The sequence below is a fragment of the Chaetodon auriga genome, chromosome 12 (assembly GCF_051107435.1).
Source record: "Chaetodon auriga isolate fChaAug3 chromosome 12, fChaAug3.hap1, whole genome shotgun sequence".
Lineage (NCBI taxonomy): Eukaryota > Metazoa > Chordata > Actinopteri > Chaetodontiformes > Chaetodontidae > Chaetodon > Chaetodon auriga.
Window position 1 is genome coordinate 10,242,631 of NC_135085.1, and position 20,494 is coordinate 10,263,124.

At 42.3% G+C, this 20,494-nt stretch overlaps 2 protein-coding genes across 4 annotated transcripts in view; one reads left to right on the forward strand and one right to left on the reverse strand.

Moving 5' to 3' along the window:
• Positions 1-20,494, reverse strand: part of nsun4 (NOP2/Sun RNA methyltransferase 4) — a 181,782-nt gene that overhangs the window by 47,670 nt on the left and 113,618 nt on the right. The window lies entirely within an intron of this gene.
• scinlb (scinderin like b) lies at positions 5,570-19,761 on the forward strand. 2 transcript variants are annotated; one of them, XM_076745371.1, is made up of 17 exons: positions 5,570-5,624; positions 7,891-8,078; positions 9,272-9,426; positions 11,742-11,903; positions 12,456-12,605; positions 13,141-13,230; positions 13,463-13,595; positions 13,863-13,951; positions 14,136-14,351; positions 14,438-14,571; positions 14,747-14,837; positions 16,208-16,378; positions 16,469-16,643; positions 17,193-17,308; positions 17,387-17,464; positions 17,600-17,660; positions 18,932-19,761. In XM_076745371.1, exons 2-17 carry the CDS (start codon positions 7,898-7,900, stop codon positions 19,090-19,092), a joined length of 2,163 nt encoding a protein of 720 aa, XP_076601486.1. In that variant the 5' UTR covers positions 5,570-5,624; positions 7,891-7,897; the 3' UTR covers positions 19,093-19,761. The 2 variants fall into 2 exon arrangements, with proteins under 2 accessions (XP_076601486.1, XP_076601485.1); XM_076745370.1 differs by lacking the exons at positions 5,570-5,624; positions 7,891-8,078; positions 9,272-9,426 and adding an exon at positions 11,251-11,364.

Here is a 20,494-nt window from a genome sequence, read left to right on the forward strand (position 1 = left end):
TGGTGTATTGCGTGCCATTTAGCTCAGCTCAAGTTCCTCCGTAGAACTTCCTGAATACCATATGTCTCCACAAGAGTCTGCATCATATAAGCATGTATGTATTTTTACACAAAAAATAGCAGTTCTCACTTCTGTGTGGAAGCGACCCATGGGACTTGAGGCTGATGATTGCTGTGTTGTAACACACTTTCCCTCTGACTAGGCCTTCTTGGAGATAAAATAGAAGTGTTCACGCCTCTCCAGTCTCACTTAAAACATAATGTCAGTGACTTTGCACTGCTCCATACAAAATGGTGCACAGATCATTTGAAAAAAGAACTACAACAACTACACAAACTCAGCAGTGTTCAAAATAATATGCGTAGAAGTGCAGAAAAAGAGTGCAAAAATAACCACAGGGCCTCTTTCCTAATAAAGCAAAACACCCACGTTCACATTTAGGAGTCTTATATTCAAATGTGCGCATAAAATGTCCCAGTCAATGTGTGCAGTGTTTTACTGAGATGCTCAGTGGTCAGCCCTCAGTCCAAGCCAATGCACATAAACGCTTGGCAGGATGCCAAACATTACATTACATTCACTTTGAAGTCACCTTTAAAGTTCTGAAATGATACATCTTAGTCCTCACTGATATTACTGCAGGTTTACAGGAAGACTCTTAACCATCACACAACAATAACAGCCTCCATTACAAGGACGAGGCTGCAGGTAAAACAGTCTCACATTACTGGACAGTGTCTCAAAACATGCTTGTATACATCACTTTTTTATGTTTATTGCTTGGTATATTGTGCAAAAGCAACAATTTACGTGATATTTACCCTCAGAAAACGTCCAGCGGTCCATCGATGATGATGTGAATCTGCGCTATGAAAAAACGGCTTCCCGTTTCCTGGCGTGAGACTGCGTTGTTCTTCTATATATCCTGCACTCGTGGTAATATTTTCAACAATTTTTGACTACTTTTGACTGTGAGTCTCTTTTAGCTCTGTTTTTGGTCTCTACCAACTCCTGAGGGAAACATCTGGCTTTCCATCAGCTAAATGTTCCACTATACTCACCAGCTAGATCCTAACTTAGTCTATGTGCTGTTTACTGCTGAGCCAGCAGTGTACAGTGGGTTTATCACAGCTTTTCCATGAAAGAATGTAATTACATCTTCAGTTTGTTTACACTTTAGATAAACAAGATGCGGCATGTTAATTAGTGAGCTTTAGAGGTGCTAGCAGGTTACCAGTTTCCCCACTTCCAGTATTTGTGCTAAGCTGAGTGAGGCTTCATGTCTAACAGGTTTGAAAGTGGTATCAGTCTTCTCATTTAACTTTTAAGCAGATTCCTTAAAATGTTGAACTATTCCTATAAAAAGTCTCCTATAAAATGAAGACTGCAGGACTTGGAATGAAATATTTTTACATTGTGATGTTGCTGCTTTGTTTCTAGTAAAGGATTTGAATACATCTTCCAACAATGAAGACATCCGACTGCCAGCTGATTTGGAAGAAGTGTGAAAAAGTTTGACTACAGAAATGATTTGTATGGTTTGCACAAACAACTCAGGAGAAAGCTAGATACTAGAGCAAGGCGTGTGTGCGGGGGTTATTCCAGGTAGATTATAACTACACTGGTGCACAGACACTAGAGCTGTGGGGGGTTAATGGGCTGCCTGCCACACGAGATAACCACAGCATTATACATGAGCTAACAGTGCTTATTAAGGCTACCATATGGATGACGCACTGCACAATAAAGCGATAATGTCATGATTAAAGCAGCAAGATCCTTGTTTACTCATTGGAACATCAGGATGTTGGTTCAGTGGGTCGTGCTGCTTTGCTGAATTAATGCAACAGAGCAGAACCACATCAGGTTCAGGCATGAGTTTGATTCCCTGTTTATTCAGTGCTCACTAGCTAAACTCATCATGCTCCATCTACTGCAATAATTCCTGCTAAATGATCTGTTTTGGTTTGAAATGTGTACTTAACTGTCTCAGATGTGTTTATCCCGGTGGCCAGACGAGTGTACCATACAGATTGTCTGCATTCAACCCCCTGAAAGCTTCCTTCAAGTGACAAATGCCTTTCTATACTGGTCACCAAGCAGTTGTGCAATCCTTATCTGACTGCCCACACACCCAAGAGAGCTAACAATGACTTTGATGTTGAGTTCCTGGAAATGTAATCCACAAGTCTATCCTTGTTTTTTCACTGTACAGTTGCAACCTGCACCACCAGTTAACCCAGCTCTGGTCTCTGCTGTAGACAGTTTTTCTATTTTGAGGGCAGTCATGTAAGATGAAATGAAAAATTCACGATGCTCCACAATCCAGAGGCCAGCTGCTCCTTGAGAGAAGAAGCAGAGATGAATGGGAGCATCCACAGAGCAAACTGGTCAAACTCTCCTTCAGTCAGGTTTTCATGGACTTCATGGAGTTGACGAGTCGGCCCAGTGTTGCTGCACCAGGACGGGCAGTGCAGTTTGACTCAGCACGAAACAACCATTAATGGCTGACATTGATAAAAGGTCATTGTTATCTCCTCCCACAGCTTTCCACATTCACTAAGCTGCAGCTCACCACTTTTGACCTTTCCCTCGTTAAACTCAACCTTTATTCAGAATGAGTGGGAGCGGGTATCCTAGTTACCATTTTTATGAGAGTCCGTTCCTGGAGCAGCTTTGGTCTGACTGACGCTTGTGGTCAGTGGTTAGTTGACCCCCAGAGTTCCTTCAGTGTCGTGTGTGACTTTGTTGACCTAAAACAGTTTTCACATCTTTACTGTGGAACAATTCTGCAACAAGATAACAGTGAAGGTCAAACTTGCCTGAGCATTAGCTCTAATACTGCGAATGTGACACCTGAGCTTCAGCTGTCTAAAAACAAGCAATCCTTCAAGAACTAAAATGAAATTTTAAATCTATGGCAATAGGAAAACCAGATTGCAAATTTAATCAGATATTTGCCTTAACCATATTTGGGTGAACAAAAAAGTATTGAGGTTTAATATGAAGCCCTAGTGTTTAAAATAGAAAGCTGAAATATGTCAGACATTTTGATGCTCCGACCTCATCATGTTAAAATTTGATAGATGTCCTGTTATTAAGGTATCAAGGTTCATTTATTGTCATTTTACAACACAGGGTTGTATAATGAAACGTAAGTTGCAGTCCCCTCATGCTTCACAAACATAGAACACATATACAAATAAATTACAATGGAATGAAGTGAAACAGAAAAAATATAAAACCTCATACGTACTTCTATACATATATCTATACACCCAGTAAGTATGCAATGTCAGTGTCATGTCATTCATTTCAGTGTAGAGGATGAACTGAGAAAAGCTGCTCTGTAGTCTGGTGGTACATCAGTGGATACTTCTGTATTGCTTGTCAGACGGCAGCAGGATGAACAGTTTACTGCTGTTTAGCACAAAGACTTCAAGCAGGTGAAAATAGTTTTCCTACATCTGTCCAAAAGCAAAAAAGAAACATATCTGCACTGCTGAAGCTCACAAATCAACATGTAATGTTTCTCTTTTGTTAATTCTGCACAATTTAAATGCACAATATATGGTTGTACTGGGATTTCCCAAGATGTTTAATTGATGGAGTGTAGCAGAAAAAAAACTTGACGTCCTGATAATACACTGGAAAAGTGGGGGAACATTTCCGCTTCATTTGCCTCAGTGAACTGGCATCATTCTCAGTGTGTAAGCCTCTGATTAAAAGAGTCTAATCCATTTTAGCTTGGTTGTATTGTCACTGAGGATGTGCATCAGTCAGCTGTCAGTGTGAGGCACAAAGGGGCTCCGGCAGCCAGCCATACAGCCGCCATGTCACATCCTGTTTCATGATAAGACTCGATGGAACCCCAGTCCGGCACCAGCGCTGTCCCACTGCCCACAGAGACACAGCTGAGCTCAGAGTGATGGTGGAGCCCTCGTACCTGAGAACAGCGACTAAATTAGATCTGCTTTTACAAACAAAATAGCTAATTTACATGTAGTAATGGACGGAGGAAAACCAGCTCTGTGTTTGAAGAGTCAACACTGAACTTTGAGAATCTATAGAAACCTGAAAGACAGCAGCACAGAGGCTTCCTCTTTTTACAGATCTATTTGAATATTTCAGGTTTCTATAGAATGTCGCATGTTTTTGGTTGTGATGTGTGATTGCTTGATGGCCAGCTGTTGGGAGGCATCTATATTTGATGACTTCCAGACGGTGGGACCTTTACACTGATGCATACAGGCTGCCCCAGTGTGTTCTGCTGCATTATGGACAAAATGAAACTGCATACATCTCTACAGTTTCAGGAAGGTTTATTTTTTACAGCTGTTTCGCAAATCTGTCCTGATGAAATGCCATGAGAGATCAGTTTATCGCCCTCACTCACTTCCTTTTCTTTTCCTTTTTCAAAACATACAAACTTTTTCATCAGAATCCCCGGCAGAGAGCGGAGAGGCTGTTCTATTCTCTCATGTACTGTAGCATGACGTGCTGAAGGTCACAGCATCTGTCAGATTAAAGCAGAAGTGTGCAGCTGGAAGACTGAAAACAAAGCAGAGAGGAAAAGCCACTCATTCCCCATGGGCCAAACTCTAGAGAAGACATCCTGCATTCAAGTGTAACCTGAAAGTCTGAACGAAACTAGCCCCGGTTTAGATGAAGCATCCAGAGTCAGACATTTAACTGCGTTCTGCTGAGGCTCCTGCCTGTCTGTGGTTGTGTTTCTGCTGGACGTGTCCACACATTGTCATCCTTTGTGTGCTTAACATTTACGCATAAACAGCCATGTCGCTCATCACCCCTGAGCCGGGAATGTGTCCCACCTACAAAGAGAGAGAAAGGTTAGACGAGGTTGAGGCTGGGTGTGACCTGTGTGGGACTGCCTTCAGGTTTGAAATGGTCTCTGTGGTGCAGCAGGTTGTGTGCAGGGCAGAGCTGCAGCAAATCATGTGTTTGGTGTGTGAGTGTAATGAGACTGTGTTTAGTCATATTAGTGGCGTCTACTGTCTGCAGGGAAGGCTTTTGAAGCTGGAGAGGCTTTAAGGATCACTGAAATCTCCTTTAGAATCAAAACCTCTTGACTAACCCACTCAGCTCACTGTTTCCTACACATATTTTTAAAAATCCTGTTGGCTCTGTATTCCAGGAAATCAAAGGGCGGCACCTTTTCCTTGCTGTGATGGTTTTGTTCACACCATTCCTTTAAGCCAGAGGGTAAACAGACAAGCTGTTGATTCAACTGCAGCTCCATGAGGACATTATGACTTGACGAACTTTGTCCCCGTCGGTGTGAACACAGTGAACGACGAGGGGCGCAGAGTCGAGCTCACGAAATCTTCGCAAACCGAGTCAGTTCCTCGTTTGTCTGAACACACTTTAATTGCACCTTTGAGGAAATCTTCTGCCTCGCAGGGTGACAGAAGCATCTTTATCTTTGCAGCTCCTGTCGACCAATCAGTGCGCTGTCTCCTGCACGACCTGAACCCTCCTCCTCCTCCTCCTCCTCCTCCTCTATTACTCCACATTAAAGCACAAAGACTCTCCGCTCTCAGCCCACTCCCACATCTACAGCCTCTCTCTGCTCATCTCTCCTTGTGTGATTCATCCTGCAAACTGTGAGTTCGCTTTTTCTTCCACACATGCGTCCACATTATGTGACTTTTCGGACTCTGATTTGTCTGTCGAGCCTTTTTTCTTTGATATTATCATGCAGACTTTTAACTCGCTTTGTGAACTGATTGGCTGCTCGCTGTTTCTACTCTTGTTTTGTGTCCACGTCTGTAAAGTTTGACGCGATTGGATTTCCAGATGTGGAAAGTCTCCGTTCATGTCTCTCTCATGAGTCACAGCTGCCAGTGAAAGGGACGAAAACACAGGAACCAAAACGTTTCCATTTGTTATGGAAACACAGGCTGTTGCGTTGTTTGTTGTGGGGATGATACTCTTAATTTCTGCTGTTTTCTTGTGAATGACAGGGAGCGCAAAAACCTGCCTTAGAAGTGCAGGAAGTGGTAGTTTGGATGTTATGTAATACTCAAAAAAAAAAAAAAAAAAAAAAAAAAAAAAAAAGATGGAGTTGGCACTAAGAGTAAATATTGCTCAATATGAAAGTGCCGTGCATGAATCGTGGCTTCACTCTGTGTTACTCTGCATAGATGCACGTCCTCATTTAAATAAATACACGGAGGAACATCCTGTCAGCGCGAGCAGTCTGAGCTGCTGGAGGCTGCAGGTCAGAGATGCTCTTCCCAGAAGTACATCTCTGCATTTATCCCCACAGACCTGCACTAATAGGCTCAATATCAGGTCACAGCAGTGGTATTAACAGTGCGTCTGGCTCCAGACAGTAAACGTCCATTATCCTAAGTGATGTGAAGATTTATCCATGGTGCAGCATTTACTGGTCAGTCTGCTACAGGAAGTCCACTCACTGTTTTTCTTCTCTGTGGTGAAACCTGAGCTGCAGGCCACTCATTTAACAGCTGAACAAACTCCACACTAACATGACTCCTTCAGGCGGTGGTGTTGATGATGTGTGATTGTTTGGATTATGTCAGATAATACACCGTGCACAGTGAGCAGGAGCAGCGTGTGCTTACACTACAGCCTGTGGATCACAGGCTATATGGACTGTAAGCTGTGACAGTAATTGGGGAAGTGGACATTGCCAGATCTTGTGTCATCGCAGTCGACGTCAGACTCACTACAGCAATAATCCTGCTGCCACACTGACTTGTAATCTGGCTCTTGTGTAATCGTGGCGAACATAAATCTGCATAATCTCTCAATTTTAGTGGTGCTCGCATCATGATCCAAAGTTCATTTAAAAAATGAAACAATTTCTTCAACTGTGAACGACATGTAACAGTGTCACAGTTAGTTCATAAAAGTAGTTTATTGAAGCAGCCCGCAGTCAAGTTCATGTGGTAGTCATACACAGTTAATTATGTTTTCACTCCATATCAGCTATAAAGACATAAAACATGTGAGTTAAAACTGGGTCGTGCACGTCGTGCTGTGTCTACAGTGGCTATATCTCTTATGTTGGTTGATTATTTACAGATAAAAACTGTATCAGCTGATAACGATTCAAAGTTCCCACATCAGTCTGGTTTCACTTACAAACACTGTGTATTTCAGAAGATGTTAAGTCTTTTATGGGTTTTATTTTCAGAAATGAAGATATCCTAAAAAGCTTTTTTCTCTCTTCTGACACTGACGCAGTTTATGTTGATTTCAAGGTTCAAAACAACTTGAAGTATGTCTGAAATATTCTTGAAAATCAGCCTTGTTTTAGGCTTTGTGTGATGGGTTTTACTGGCCCATGAAATAGAATTTTCCCAATCCATAAAAGAGCATTTAATCCTGCACATAATGTCAAATCTTCAGTGTCATACAGTGTCCGATACAATTATTCGAAGAAAATCACTCCAAGGACGAATCATCCGAACAATTTACAGATGTGACAGCAGCACAAACAGGTGAATGATTACAGGTTTAAGAACTTGTTTGTCTGGTTTAGTCTAAACATTGAAAGCTGCGTATGGTAACAGGCCTCTTGTCAAGATAACACATGTATTAATATCCACTGTGGTTTCTCTCAGCTGTTACCCACAACTCTACAAAAGCATAGCGTTCAAGAAACTCACAATGATACTGATGCCAAAACACAGCTTCCGCATTTTCTGTTAGTGTATTCTTTCCATTCTTCACAGAATCCTTGGCTTGGGTTGGGGTTTATAAGATTGAATTCGCAGCAAAGTTTTGCAAGGCAAAAAGTATTAAAATCACTCCCTGTCTTTCTCCTGTCTCCCTCTGGCCTCCTACATCTCCATATTTGCTCTCTTCCTCCTTCTTTCTTCATCTCTGTCTTTCTCTCAGAGCCATCATGGTTTCCCATAAGGAGTTCGCGGGTGCAGGAAAGCAGCCGGGCCTGCAGGTGTGGCGTATTGAGAACTTGGACCTGAAGCCGGTTCCTCAGGCCCTGCATGGCAGCTTCTATACCGGGGACGCCTACCTGCTGCTCTTCACCACCTCAGCCCCTTCATACAACATACACATGTGGCTGGGTAAGACACAGACTCATTTTCTCTGAACTACATGGTGCTGATAGTAACTAGTTTCATGTTTATCTTGAATATTGTCAGGAACAACATTGCATTTCATTTCTGGGAGATAATCAACAACACTGTTGGCAGAAGCCGGAACGTGCTGCAGCATGCTCCCTGAGTGCTATCACTTGTTTTTTTCCCCATTACTTTGGTACAATTTTATGGTTTCACAACCTTTTTTAATTCTCTGAGTGGTTTTATGATCCTGAAGCTTCTGCTTTTCTATTGTGTGAGCTCACCATAACAAATTCCTATTGTTTAAATGGCAATAAAGCATCAGCTCTCAAAGTGGGTATAAGTACAGTATTGTTATCAGTTCCTTACTGAAGTCTATCTAAAATATTAACAGTAAAAAAAGTAACTTCGCTGTAACTGTAGGTATTATGAAACTAACGGAGCGATTGAAACTTCCTCATATGGCTGTTTTACACTATCGCTGTGAAACATCCTCTGCTCTGTGAGTGGCTGAAAGAGTCATACCACTGTGTGAAATTCTTCTCCGCCACACAGTTCTGTCTGCTGCCATAGTAGACTCAATTCAGGTCTGTGCTGAGCAAACAATGACACACAACCTTAACAGCTTTAAATCCTAAACTGAATGCTAAGTCCTCCAGTGCTCAGTAAATTTTCAGTTACATAACAAAAACAGAAAAGAAACCGCTCCATGACTCACATATGGAATACCTCTGCAGGCCACACGAGAGGCACCAGTCCCTGCATGTTTTCAGTGTTCCCAGCCAATTCCCCTGCAGTGGCAGCACACAGATACTTCTTTTAGTTTTCTGCAGCCACTTCAAGCATCTGTAAGATGTTGAAGAAGAAATAACAAGAGGACATAATTAATTCCTGTGTCCGGGATCGATGTTAGTCATGTAAAATTATGGAATAGTTTTATCCATGTTGTGCGCCATCTGACGGTAATAGCAGGATAGAAAGCGCCTCTGCTGCAGATGTGGTTTATGTGATTCAAAGCCTCCAGTCCTGACTCACAGGTCCCATAGGGTCACTGCGGAAACTAGAATGCTGCATTTGCTCTGCTAATGTAAAATAACTTCATGCTTTTGTGAGAAACTCGATCCACGAGTATCAATGTGATGCAGTTAGAGAACGTGGATAAAGACAGATTGACTACTAAAGTCTCTTTCCTGCAGGGGAAGAGTGCTCCCAGGACGAGAGTGGAGCGGCGGCCATCTTTGCCACACAGCTGGATGACTTCTTGGGTGGTGGGCCGGTGCAGTTCAGGGAGGTGCAGAACAACGAATCCAACACCTTTCTGGGGTACTTCAAGGCAGGAATCAAGTACCAGGTGAGCTTCACTGTGCAGCAGAGACAACTTCAGACAGCTGGTGCCACTATCTGAATGAAAATACTCTGTATCCCAACCTGCAGAGGTGGAAGAACTACTCCAGTCTTGTTCTTAAGTAAAAGCATCAATACCACAACGTAGAAATGCTTGTGTAAAAATAATGCATATTCATTTTTACTTCAATAAAAGTACAAAAGTATTAGCATCGAAACACACTTAAAGGTCCCAAAGTATAAGTACTCATAATGCAGAATGGTATATTTCAGAATAATGTATATTTGGGGATCAACACAGTTTTAGCATAATCTTTAATATTACATCAAAATGTATTTGTTGAATATGTTTTGTATTTTAAAACTAAATCTGCAAAGTCACTAGTTACTAAAGTTGTCAAATAAATGTAGTGGAGTAAGAAGTACAGTATTTGCCTCTGAATTGGAGTGTAGTAGAAGTATAAAGTAGTAGACAATGGCAATACTAGTAAAGTACAAGTACCTCAAAACACTTTATATTATGAGCACATCCTTACCAACATAAAGTGATTCCCATCAGCCTCAGCTGTGCTTTGTGAGTAGTTCTAATTAGCAAATGTTAGCATACTAACACACTGAACTAAGATGGTGAACATGGTCAACATTATACGTGCTAAACATTGTCATTTTGAGCATGTTAGCATGCTGATGTGAGCATTTAGCTCAAAGGGCTGCTGTGCCTAAGTACAGCTTCACAGAGCTGCTAGCTTCTCAAATACACTGCACACCACTGATGGATGTGCACCACGTGACGAGCGGTCACAAGTTCACATTTCTGTGTATTTGAGGATTGGGGACTATTGCTCTAAGTTAATGACTGCATGAATAAGTAAACTTTCAAGCAATGTTTCTATTGTGTTTTCATTCCCTGGTTCAAACATACACACTGTAAAATACAAAGTGAGCAAGGGAGAGGTTACAGTGTTCAACACAGTGTATTTCTTACAGCGTGAACAGTCAAAGTTATGATGGCACAAAATGTACAAACAGAGCAGCAATCTGGCTCAGAACTCTCAGACCTAAATATATCTACAGGGTTTAATGATTGCCAGCATCCCATGAACTTTGCCATGCAGTTAAGATGATGAGTCTGAAGTTCAGAGGAAACACAACATTCCCCACAACACATCCCAGGGTGTGTCTGCCTGCCTGCCTGCCTGCCTGCAGCCGAGGCAGCCGCCCTGGTAAAAGGAGGACATTTTGAAAAACCTAAGCGCGGCTACTTTTCTTTTTTTTTTTCTTTTTTACAAGCCATCTGTTTCTTATTGCCATGAAAAGCATCCAAACCCCCTTCTGGCTTTAGTTGGATGTAATTAGTCTTGTTTACTTATTTTGCAGAGTTGGAGGGTGGAAACTCTGCTCTGCACATGTGCAGAAACACAGCTCGCACACACAAACTTACACAGCGTTCTCCTGGAAAAGAGACAGAGACAGAACTAAACCTCATTATCTCTTCATAGTTTTGGTAACTCCACTGTTAGGACAGAATCTTCCCATTAGAATAAACAGAGCCTGCATTGTTGCCATGGAAAATTTTACTGACTCTCTCTTGAGAAAGGCACAAAGATGAACGGCATGAATGTGGTTTCCATTTTGAGGCCTAAATAGCCACTCCTCCAGATGCTGACAAGACTGTGCCATTGTGGGTAAATACTAAGCCCTCAGTGGACATTTTAAGAGCAAGGAAGTCCCTCTTTGCTTTTGTTCTCATGAAATGACTGGAGTAGATCTCAGCTTTAGTTTCTGCATGTTGAAAGGCCCATCGAACACCATCTGCGGTCAGAGCGGCCACATTGTTTTTGCTCCAACAGAACGTGTGTCTGTACATTTGCATGTCTTGTAAATACCTGTTTTGTTTAATGGCTTCACCGAGGATGGCACATTGCGAGACAAATCTGCCTCCCAGGTACGCCACTGTTCCACAGAGCAGACATGATCCTCCTTTCCAGGCAGGCATCATGTTACTTTCATTTCCCTCATTTGATAAGGTTTATTGGCTTTGTTAGCTGTGATTTATAGCACACGTTAATCTCATTATTTGGCAGCACAATTCACAGCCTTTTGTCCTTGGAGGTTTTATGTTTTTGTGTAAAACTCATTTCACCCTCACCGTGCAGCCAATGTTGAGCCCCGTGTCTCATGAATTCATCTGAGTCCACACATCTACCTCAGACCCTCTCAGCAGTGCATTTGTGACTGTTTAGTTGGTTTGATGTCAGCTTAGATTTTGGGACAGATTTTCCTGAATATAACCTCACTTTAGTTATTATTTTTTTGTCACAGAAAGGGGGCGTGGCCTCAGGTTTTAATCATGTGGTGACCAATGACATGAGCGTGAAGCGCCTGCTGCATATCAAGGGTCGGAGGACTATCAGAGCAACAGAGGTGGACTGGTCCTGGTCCAGCTTCAACAAGGGAGACTGCTTTATTATTGACTTGGGCAAGGTGAGCTGTTTTAGTATGTGTGCGACCTGATTCTTAAAGTAACAATTCTCAAGATTTTCATGACATCAAATGCCACACCGAACCCTATTTATGTTCTGCATTTTTTCACCAGAAGGCATTCAATGTATTTGCATCCTGTAATTTCCTCTCTATACAGTCATTGTCATTATTAGTGGCGGACTCCGCCATTCCAGTCCTGAATTCCGATTGCTTACCCAAGCATGGGGGATTGACAGGAAACAATGTAGTGTATAATCTATGCTGGTTATTATGCAAACCAAACATTTCCTACTGGTGCTAGTTCATTTATAAATGTGATCAGCGTTGCTCGTGACACAATGTAAAGAGCACAAATAATGACTTATTCCTTTAAAAAACAAAACAAGTTTGTTTGGCTGCACTGTAAACTGCACTAACAGCTGTGTTTGCTGCCCCCAAAACTCTGAGACCTGTGGTTACCACCAGTAACCATGGTTGTCACCAAATCAATCAGGACTGAAATCTTATGTTTTAAGCTTTAATCTCTATTTCCTGTCTTTCCCTGTCCTGCAGGACATCATTCAATGGTGTGGCAGCGAGTGCAACCGTTATGAGAGGCTGAAGGCCTCTAACTTTGCCATCTGCATCAGAGACAATGAGAGAAACGGCAGAGCCAAATTGCAAATGGTGGAGGAAGGGGATGAGCCGCAAGAAGTCATAGCGGTAATACACAGCTCCACACACACACATGCACACGCATTGCTCATTTTCATTCCCTCTCCTGGCGCATCTCAGCTGCGCACTGAAGTTTTCACCCCACAGGTGATCACTTGTGAGCAGAAACTATAAATGTTATTGATGCATTTCACGGCCGGTGAGTTAGTCAGCGTGGGAAAGAGTGGACACAATGCTGCCCTTTGTAATGTGCTGCTCATGTGCCAACTCTGTGCCAAGGCGGCATTGTAAACACTTTCTTTACAACAAGAGAAGAGGGTAAACTCCAGAGAGGCCTAATGAGGGAGGGAGGAGCTTTACATGATCTGCTTTAAATTCATCAAGATCTTTTTTAATTTGACAGAAGTTATAAAGCATAGACAAGACATAAAGCACAAAACAAACCACTGTGACACTACTGATCTTTAACTGTGCATAGAAAACACAATTGTAACTTTGAGTAGTAAAGTAAGTAGAAGTAATACTTAGCATCAACATAACATCATAAAGAGGAGCACAATGATTCATTCCTCTGGTTGTTCAGGCTTTGGGACCAAAAGGCACCATTTCCCCGGCCACTCCCGATGATGAGAAGGTGGACACCTCCAACAAGAAGAAGGGTGCCCTCTACATGGTGAGTAATAAAACTGACAATTCAACTGAATTATCCATCTATCTATCTATCTATCTATCTATCTATCTATCTATCTATCTATCTATCTATCTGAAAATATGCATTTCCAAAAAAAGTGGAATTATAGTAACAAATAAAAAGGTGTTTGGAGAATGTTGAAGAAATACATTCTCACTGAACCTCACACTTTGTGAACAGAGCAGGTAGCTGATGCTATCCCTTTGCTTTGTAGATCTCTGATGCCACTGGTTCGATGAAGGTGTCCTCCGTGGCTCCAACCAATCCCTTCAAACAGGCCATGTTGTCTCCCGAGGAGTGCTACATCCTGGACAATGGCGTGGACGGGAACGTCTTTGTTTGGAAAGGTGCTGACAGCATCACAGAGACTCTTACTTGTTTTTTAAATTGTGGCAGAGATACTTTGCATTCATTTATATACATTTTTGAGCCTCCTGGAAGTGTCATGGAATGAATTCAGTGAAACATCTTCTATGGGAGAAGCCCACAACACACCTGCCTTCACTAAACTCTGCACTTTAATATTACTACTTGGCAGTTTATTACGTGCAATAAGATAAAGTTTAAGCGCACCTTGTTTTTGAGAATTTCCCCTCATGTCCAACTCTAACCAGGTCCCAAGGCCAACATGTCAGAGCGTAAAGCAGCCATGTCAGCAGCTCAGCAGTTCATCAAAGACAAAGGGTACTCCAATAAGACACAGGTAAAACTCACATGTGCCCAAACAGTCTGACAGAAAAGTCTTGCTGAAAAGCAGCATCTTGTTTCCACGTAATTAGTGTACATTTTTCCTCTGTTGGGAAAATTCAATGATATTATGCTATGACAAAAAGATGGAGATAATTAAACACAAGCTGAAACCGCTCCGTGACTTGTGTCTGCTCCAGATCCAAGTGCTTCCTGCGGGAGGTGAGACAATGCTGTTTAAGCAGTTCTTCGGTGACTGGAGGGACAAAGACGAGACTACTGGCCCCAGTAAGGCTTTCACCATCGGCCGCATAGCCAAAGTGGAGCAGGTGCCCTTCGATGCCTCCACCCTGCACACCAACAAGGCCATGGCAGCCCAGCATGGCATGGTGGATGATGGCAAAGGCAAAGTCCAGGTAAGAGTGTGCTAAAGGTTTTTTAAAATAGAAACATAAAACAATGTCACATAGTTGGGCAAAACAGATTGTGGTGTGGCCTTCAGATTTGGCGTGTTGAGAATGGTGAGAAGGTGGCTGTGGATCCCTCCTCCTATGGTCACTTCTATGGTGGAGACTGTTACCTCATCCTCTACAGCTACAGACTGGGAGGCCGCGAGCAGCACATCATTTACACCTGGTGGGTAAAAACAAAGATCCATACAAATGTGTATATTTTGACAGTGTCATTTCTGTGATACGGTGTTAATTAAAACCTGTACTAGAGCATGTGAGCACACTACTGCACCACACCCAGTCTAATACCACATCCACACCGGGAACTGACATTCAGAGTGTGTGTGTTGCTGTGTCAGGCAGGGCCTGAAGTGCACACAGGATGAGCTGGCAGGATCGGCGTTCCTCACAGTGAAGCTCGATGACTCAATGGGAGGATCCCCGGTTCAGGTTAGAGCTTGACGCTGACATCTTCTCACCTTTACATGATGTGTAAAAGCAAGCTCAGGTTCTGTACAGTCACTTAGTAATTCCCAACATCAAACAAAACAAACATCGCACTCGGCTGTGACTCGAGAGGATTAAAGGAATAACACAACCCTGATTCCAAATAAGCCTGGACGCTGTGTGAAACAGAAATAAAACAGAATGTGATCATTCGCTAATCCTTTGTGACATATGCTCCATTGAAAACAGTACAAAAACAATATATTTAATGTCTGACCTCATCCGCTTCATTGATTTTTGTAAATATCTGCTTATTCTGAAGTTGGTGCAGCAGCATGTTTCAAACAAGTTGGGACAGGAGCAATAAAAAACTGGGAAAGTGGTGAAATGCTCCAACAACACCTGTTTGGAACATTCCACAGGTAAACAGGTTGATTGGTAACAGGTGATAGTATCACGATTGGGTATAAAAGGAGCATCCTTGAAAGGCTCAGTCGCTCACAAGCAAGGATGGAGTTCACCACTTTGTGAACACATGATTGTGTAAAGGATATTACTACATGAGCTTGGGAAGACTTTGTAAAACTGCTGTCTGTAAACAATTTGTCTGCAAAAGACTGCACTCTGTTTTCACTTTTGATTTGCAGAGCATCTAATGCCGTTAGTGTTAGCAATGATTATGTAATCAGTTATTGTCCCCGGAAGCTGACATAAATTGAAAAGTTGCAGTTGCTCGAGTTCTCTGAACATGAGAAGAGGATTGTGGAAGTTGAGTAAGAAGTTGCAGCTAAGGTGTCAAAATTGAAAACTAACGTGTAATGTTTACCAGCTTATGATTTCCGTCTTTAAACTTTGTACTTAAAGTTGTTTTTGTAGGTGCTCTAAATGAGACAGACGAGCAGTGCTGTAGAAAAACAAAGTGAAGCTGTCCTTTTAGTGCTAATGAGGATTCAGCTTCTCGAATTTATTAAACCTAATTATCACAGAGGACTAAGTGCTGCTGACCAAGACCAAAAATCTCAGTAATAACTGAACTCCTCTGCCATGAAACGCAACCAACCTCAGACAACCAGCAGAGGGCAGTGTCACCGTAATGTTCAATTTGACACCACACAAACTACTGCGCCACATACCACACATATTTCAGGATTTACAACATCTTCATGGTCATAAATGTGAATTTGAACTTAAAACTGGATCAATGAGTTAAGAAGTCATTTCATTTATTTATTAAATTTTTGATACTCTCGAGCCCAGTGATGTATGCATTAAAACAAAGCCTCAGCAATAATGATGACATCAAAAACAGCTTCAGACATGTCTTATTTTATGTTTTTTTCCCCTTGAAATACCACAATACTATTCATCCATAGGTGAGAGTGACGCAAGGCCAGGAGCCTCCACACCTGATGAGCCTGTTCCAGGGCAAACCCATGATCATCCACAGCGGAGGAACGTCACGCAAAGGTGGACAGTCACAGGCCGCCGCCACTCGCCTCTTCCACATCCGGCAGAGCTCGTCCCGCGCCACCCGTGCTGTGGAGGTGAGCTGTCTGTCTGCACGTGGCTGGGTGTTGATGTCATGCATAGGATGGTGATTTCCCCCTCTCACCTGTCTGCACGTGTTTCCTCAGGTCGAGGCCACTGCGTCCAATCTGAACACCAACGACGTGTTTGTGCTGAAATCCTCGAGTGCCATGTTTGTTTGGCGGGGCGTTGGTGCCAGTGATGAGGAGATGGAGGCTGCCAAGCATGTGACGGGCTTCCTGGGTGGCAGTGCTACCCAGGTGTCAGAGGGCAAGGAACCAGGTGGGTGTTGTCTGAGGACCAATATACTGTATGTAATACAACAAGAGAAAGAACAAATTATAAGGTTAGCAAGGTTGTTACTTAATACTTATTCCTTTTCCTCCCATGTGAAGAACCTGCTATATATAGTATATTCCTTTAGTTATCTGCCAAATGTGATTTTTTAGGGGATATTGTAAACAATGCTGGTCTTTTTGACTTTTATGAAATAGTCAAAATCATCATACCGTAGAAAACATTATACTCGTGGCTGTGCAGTAATGTAAAGTCAAAAGTTGTATGTTGTTATACTTTATCTAAGTCATTAGTCTAACCTTGACATAACGTTAAGGAATAAAGCAGCTCATTGGCCCAATGAGACATAACTGCTGCATTTCTGGTCTGCTTTTGCTTAAACTTGAAAAGATGATGCATGTTGTTGATGACTGGCCCAAAGAGCGGCTGCATCATTCTTAGTGGAGGATGTGATTCACTTCCTGTTTACAAAGCACCAAATATGGGACAAAATACTTGAAGCTGATGGCTGTTGTATTTTCTTCACCCTCCCAGCTGACTTCTGGTCTGCTCTCGGTGGCAAGAAGGAATATCAGAGCTCCAAGAGTCTGCAGAACATGATCATTCCCCCACGTCTGTTTGGCTGCTCCAACAAAACTGGAAGACTTACTGTAAGTCACTAATATGCTGCAGCTGTGGAACATTTTTTAAAAAGTTCTTTAAGCAGTTTCTTCTGCACTGTCTGTTAGGTTGAAGAAGTACCAGGAGACTTCACTCAGTCAGACCTGGCCACTGATGATGTCATGCTCCTGGATACTGGGGACCAGGTAAGATGAGCTCTCTGTCAAAATGTCCTTCTGGAATTCAGAGACATCACAGACTCGATAGAGGCACACATACTGCTAAAACTCTGCACAACTGGAGACCGCTGGAGTGACTGAGTGTGTTTCTCTCCCCTGTAGATCTTCCTTTGGGTCGGCAATGAAGCTAATGCAGAGGAAAAGACTGGAGCTCCCAAGATAGGTTTGTTACACAAAAACCCTTTAGGAATAAACAAATGTACCTCTCAGATCATTCTGTCCTGCATCAAATACTTGCTGCCAGAAAGCACCATTAAGTCATAGCTGTTGGGTTTAATTAAAGTAAAAGATTTCAAATGCATCCTGCATCCAAAGCAGGACGACAATAAACTCATTCACAAATTCACTTTACTGTAAAAATGTATTTCTGCAACAAGGTACAATAAGATTTAATACAATTACAGACCATATTAATCCAAGTATTTTAAAAATTTGTTGAGAAAGAGCTCATGGTAAGTTTTCTTGATCCTTTCATACTGTGTGGTGAAGTGCCATAATATAGTTACCTTGGGTCTGTCAAACCTGGAGGTTAGGCATCTGAATTCAACTATGTTATATGCTGTTGTATGTTTATTAATCCCGAATGTCTTGTATGTTCTTTATTAATCCTGAATGAGGCGTTCAGAGCATTTTGTGACCTTACGTACATTTTACCAGGTGTCCTCCTCAAGATTTGAAATGTAGACCATGTTAGCCATGTAGAGTCAACAGTCTATTAATGAGGGAAGTTCAGAAAAAAAGAGCATAATAATGGGCCTTTAATGCCTACCGCACAGACAATGGCATGAATGTATGTATTACTGGGCTGTATGAATCTATTTACTTGTCATTAGCTACATATTCAGCTACATGTCAAAGCTTCACTAATCAGTATTCTTATATTAAGAACAGGAGAAAATGATCACCCAGCTCTGCAGCTCCCCTCAACTCTGTGGAGCTTTTTAGCCTCTTTGGGCTTATTCTTTGGGTTTTAATGTCTACAACTTTGCTGTTATGATTCACTCTCATCAACCTCTTAGTTAGTTGTGGCAGGCAGCTATTTTCAGGAAAAACAAGAAAAAAATTAAAAACCCTGTATGCACTAGTAACGCTACCTGACTAACAGCAGACAAAGTTAGCCACTGGCTGGAGAAATATGGGATCATTTAGCAGCTAAAAAGCCAGATATTTCCCTCAGGAGAGGAAACATAGTGAATGATATGATAATGACTATAATGAATTATAATATTGCTCCACATTTGCTGGATGTGTAACTGGTTTTAAAAGTGTTTGACATTTGAGCTACAATGTATGTTTTGTTTAAATCCAAGAGGGGAAAAAAAATTCAAAGTCTGTTGTCAGCAAAGCTATTGTGTTAGATTTTTCCATGTTCTCACTGCCTGTCTGCTGTCTCCGTCTTCCTGTCCCTCCCACTGTCTACTTCTTGCCATGCAGCAAAAGACTATGTGGACTCAGACCCGTCCGGTCGCAGAGGACTGCCCATCACCACCATCAAACAGGGAGCAGAGCCTCCGACTTTCACTGGCTGGTTCCAGGCTTGGGATCCCAAGATGTGGGAAACAGACCCATTGGAGAGAATCCGTGCCCGTTTCTGAACGCAAAACCACAGCCGCTCTCAACCAATCTGAATCCTTACCTGTCCAACACTTCCTATTGCCATTTTGTTTATCTTAACTCCAATCCCTAAGTGCCAAAACCAATGTTACCACTGTTATCAGGTTGAATGGCTGCCTCTATGCCTCATTCACGGTGCAGTGCATCGGACTTCGTGAACAGGAGTGCAAAACATCAGCGGTCAAATGGCTTCCCGTAGCAACATTATCTTGAATTGGTAGAAGTGGTTTATTGATCTGTTGCATCCAACAGCTTGTTGCCTTCATGTCTTTCTAAGCACGTAATATGAACAGGAAATCAGGAAAGGAAGCCATCTTAGACAGCTGTTTGTCTCTCTCACTGCTTCTCACTGTTCAGAGGACACCACCATGCTTCCCTTTCTGTCTGTCCTTACACTCTTTTATCATAATGCACTAGTACATCAGACAGAAACTGTTTACCCCGTTCCTACGCTGTGTCTCCATGTGTTCTGTTTGGTACTGCAATGCTGTACACTTAGTAGAAGTTGCATGCTGCATATTTTTTTCATCATATTCTGTGTTTGTGAATTTTAAAAGGCGTACGGCGGTATGTCCGTGTGTCAGCTCTTTATTACTTGACCCTGAAATGCTCACATGGATGGCTTTTAAATAAAACTCCCAGTATTTCAACCCCGTGTTTTGTATTTGAACATTTTCAAGGCTGATGAGTAAAGGAATCAGGCTAATCCTGAATGTGCGCTCACATCCATCACCACCAGCACCACCAGCATTTAGAATTTGAATTAAAGCTGCGGAGACTGTCAGACGGTTTATCAGGCAGAGATCCTCTCTCGGGGAGACAGAATGGGATGCTGTCGCAGCTCGTGGCATCTGTCTAAGTAGGAAGAAGAAATGAAAGCTCAGTTCACAGCTGCGCAGACACACAGGTTCTTAGAGAAGAGACAGCAGTGAGCATTACAACCTGGAAATGTCTAAGTACTGCAGTGCTATTGTGAATGTGCATGAGTACAAACTCAGCTGAAGGAGACAGATTTACCACACACAGATGGAGGTCTACAGCCAGGAAGCATCCAGATAAACTGTCTCAGTATTCTTAAAGGGATCCGTTTCAGGAAACTTGGGGTTAGACAGCTCCAGCTTTTCCAACTGAGTTTCAGTGTTTTTAAGATTTTAGGAAACACACTATAAACAAATTAGTCATAGGAAATACAAACTGGACATCTCCATGACAACTGGACAGACTCAACCTGCCCATGAAGACCATGGCCTGTGGTTGAAAGCAATGGCGAGGCAGCCACTGAAAAAAGAGAAATTCCTGGTTCTTTTTTCCCATTATCTCCATCATCTGGTGTATCTTTTCACATGTACAAAGAAAAGCGAGACTCAAGCCTCAAACCCAGCT

What these genes read in the sequence shown, in the direction of transcription:
- scinlb (XM_076745371.1), top strand. Translation starts at nt 7,898, where the DNA reads ATGGTTTCCCATAAGGAGTTCGCGGGTGCAGGAAAGCAGCCGGGCCTG. An exon ending in TTATTATTGACTTGGGCAAG is followed by an intron (nt 11,904 to 12,455) that starts GTGAGCTGTTTT and finishes CCTGTCCTGCAG; the next exon opens with GACATCATTCAATGGTGTGG. An exon ending in GGTACTCCAATAAGACACAG is followed by an intron (nt 13,952 to 14,135) that starts GTAAAACTCACA and finishes TGTCTGCTCCAG; the next exon opens with ATCCAAGTGCTTCCTGCGGG.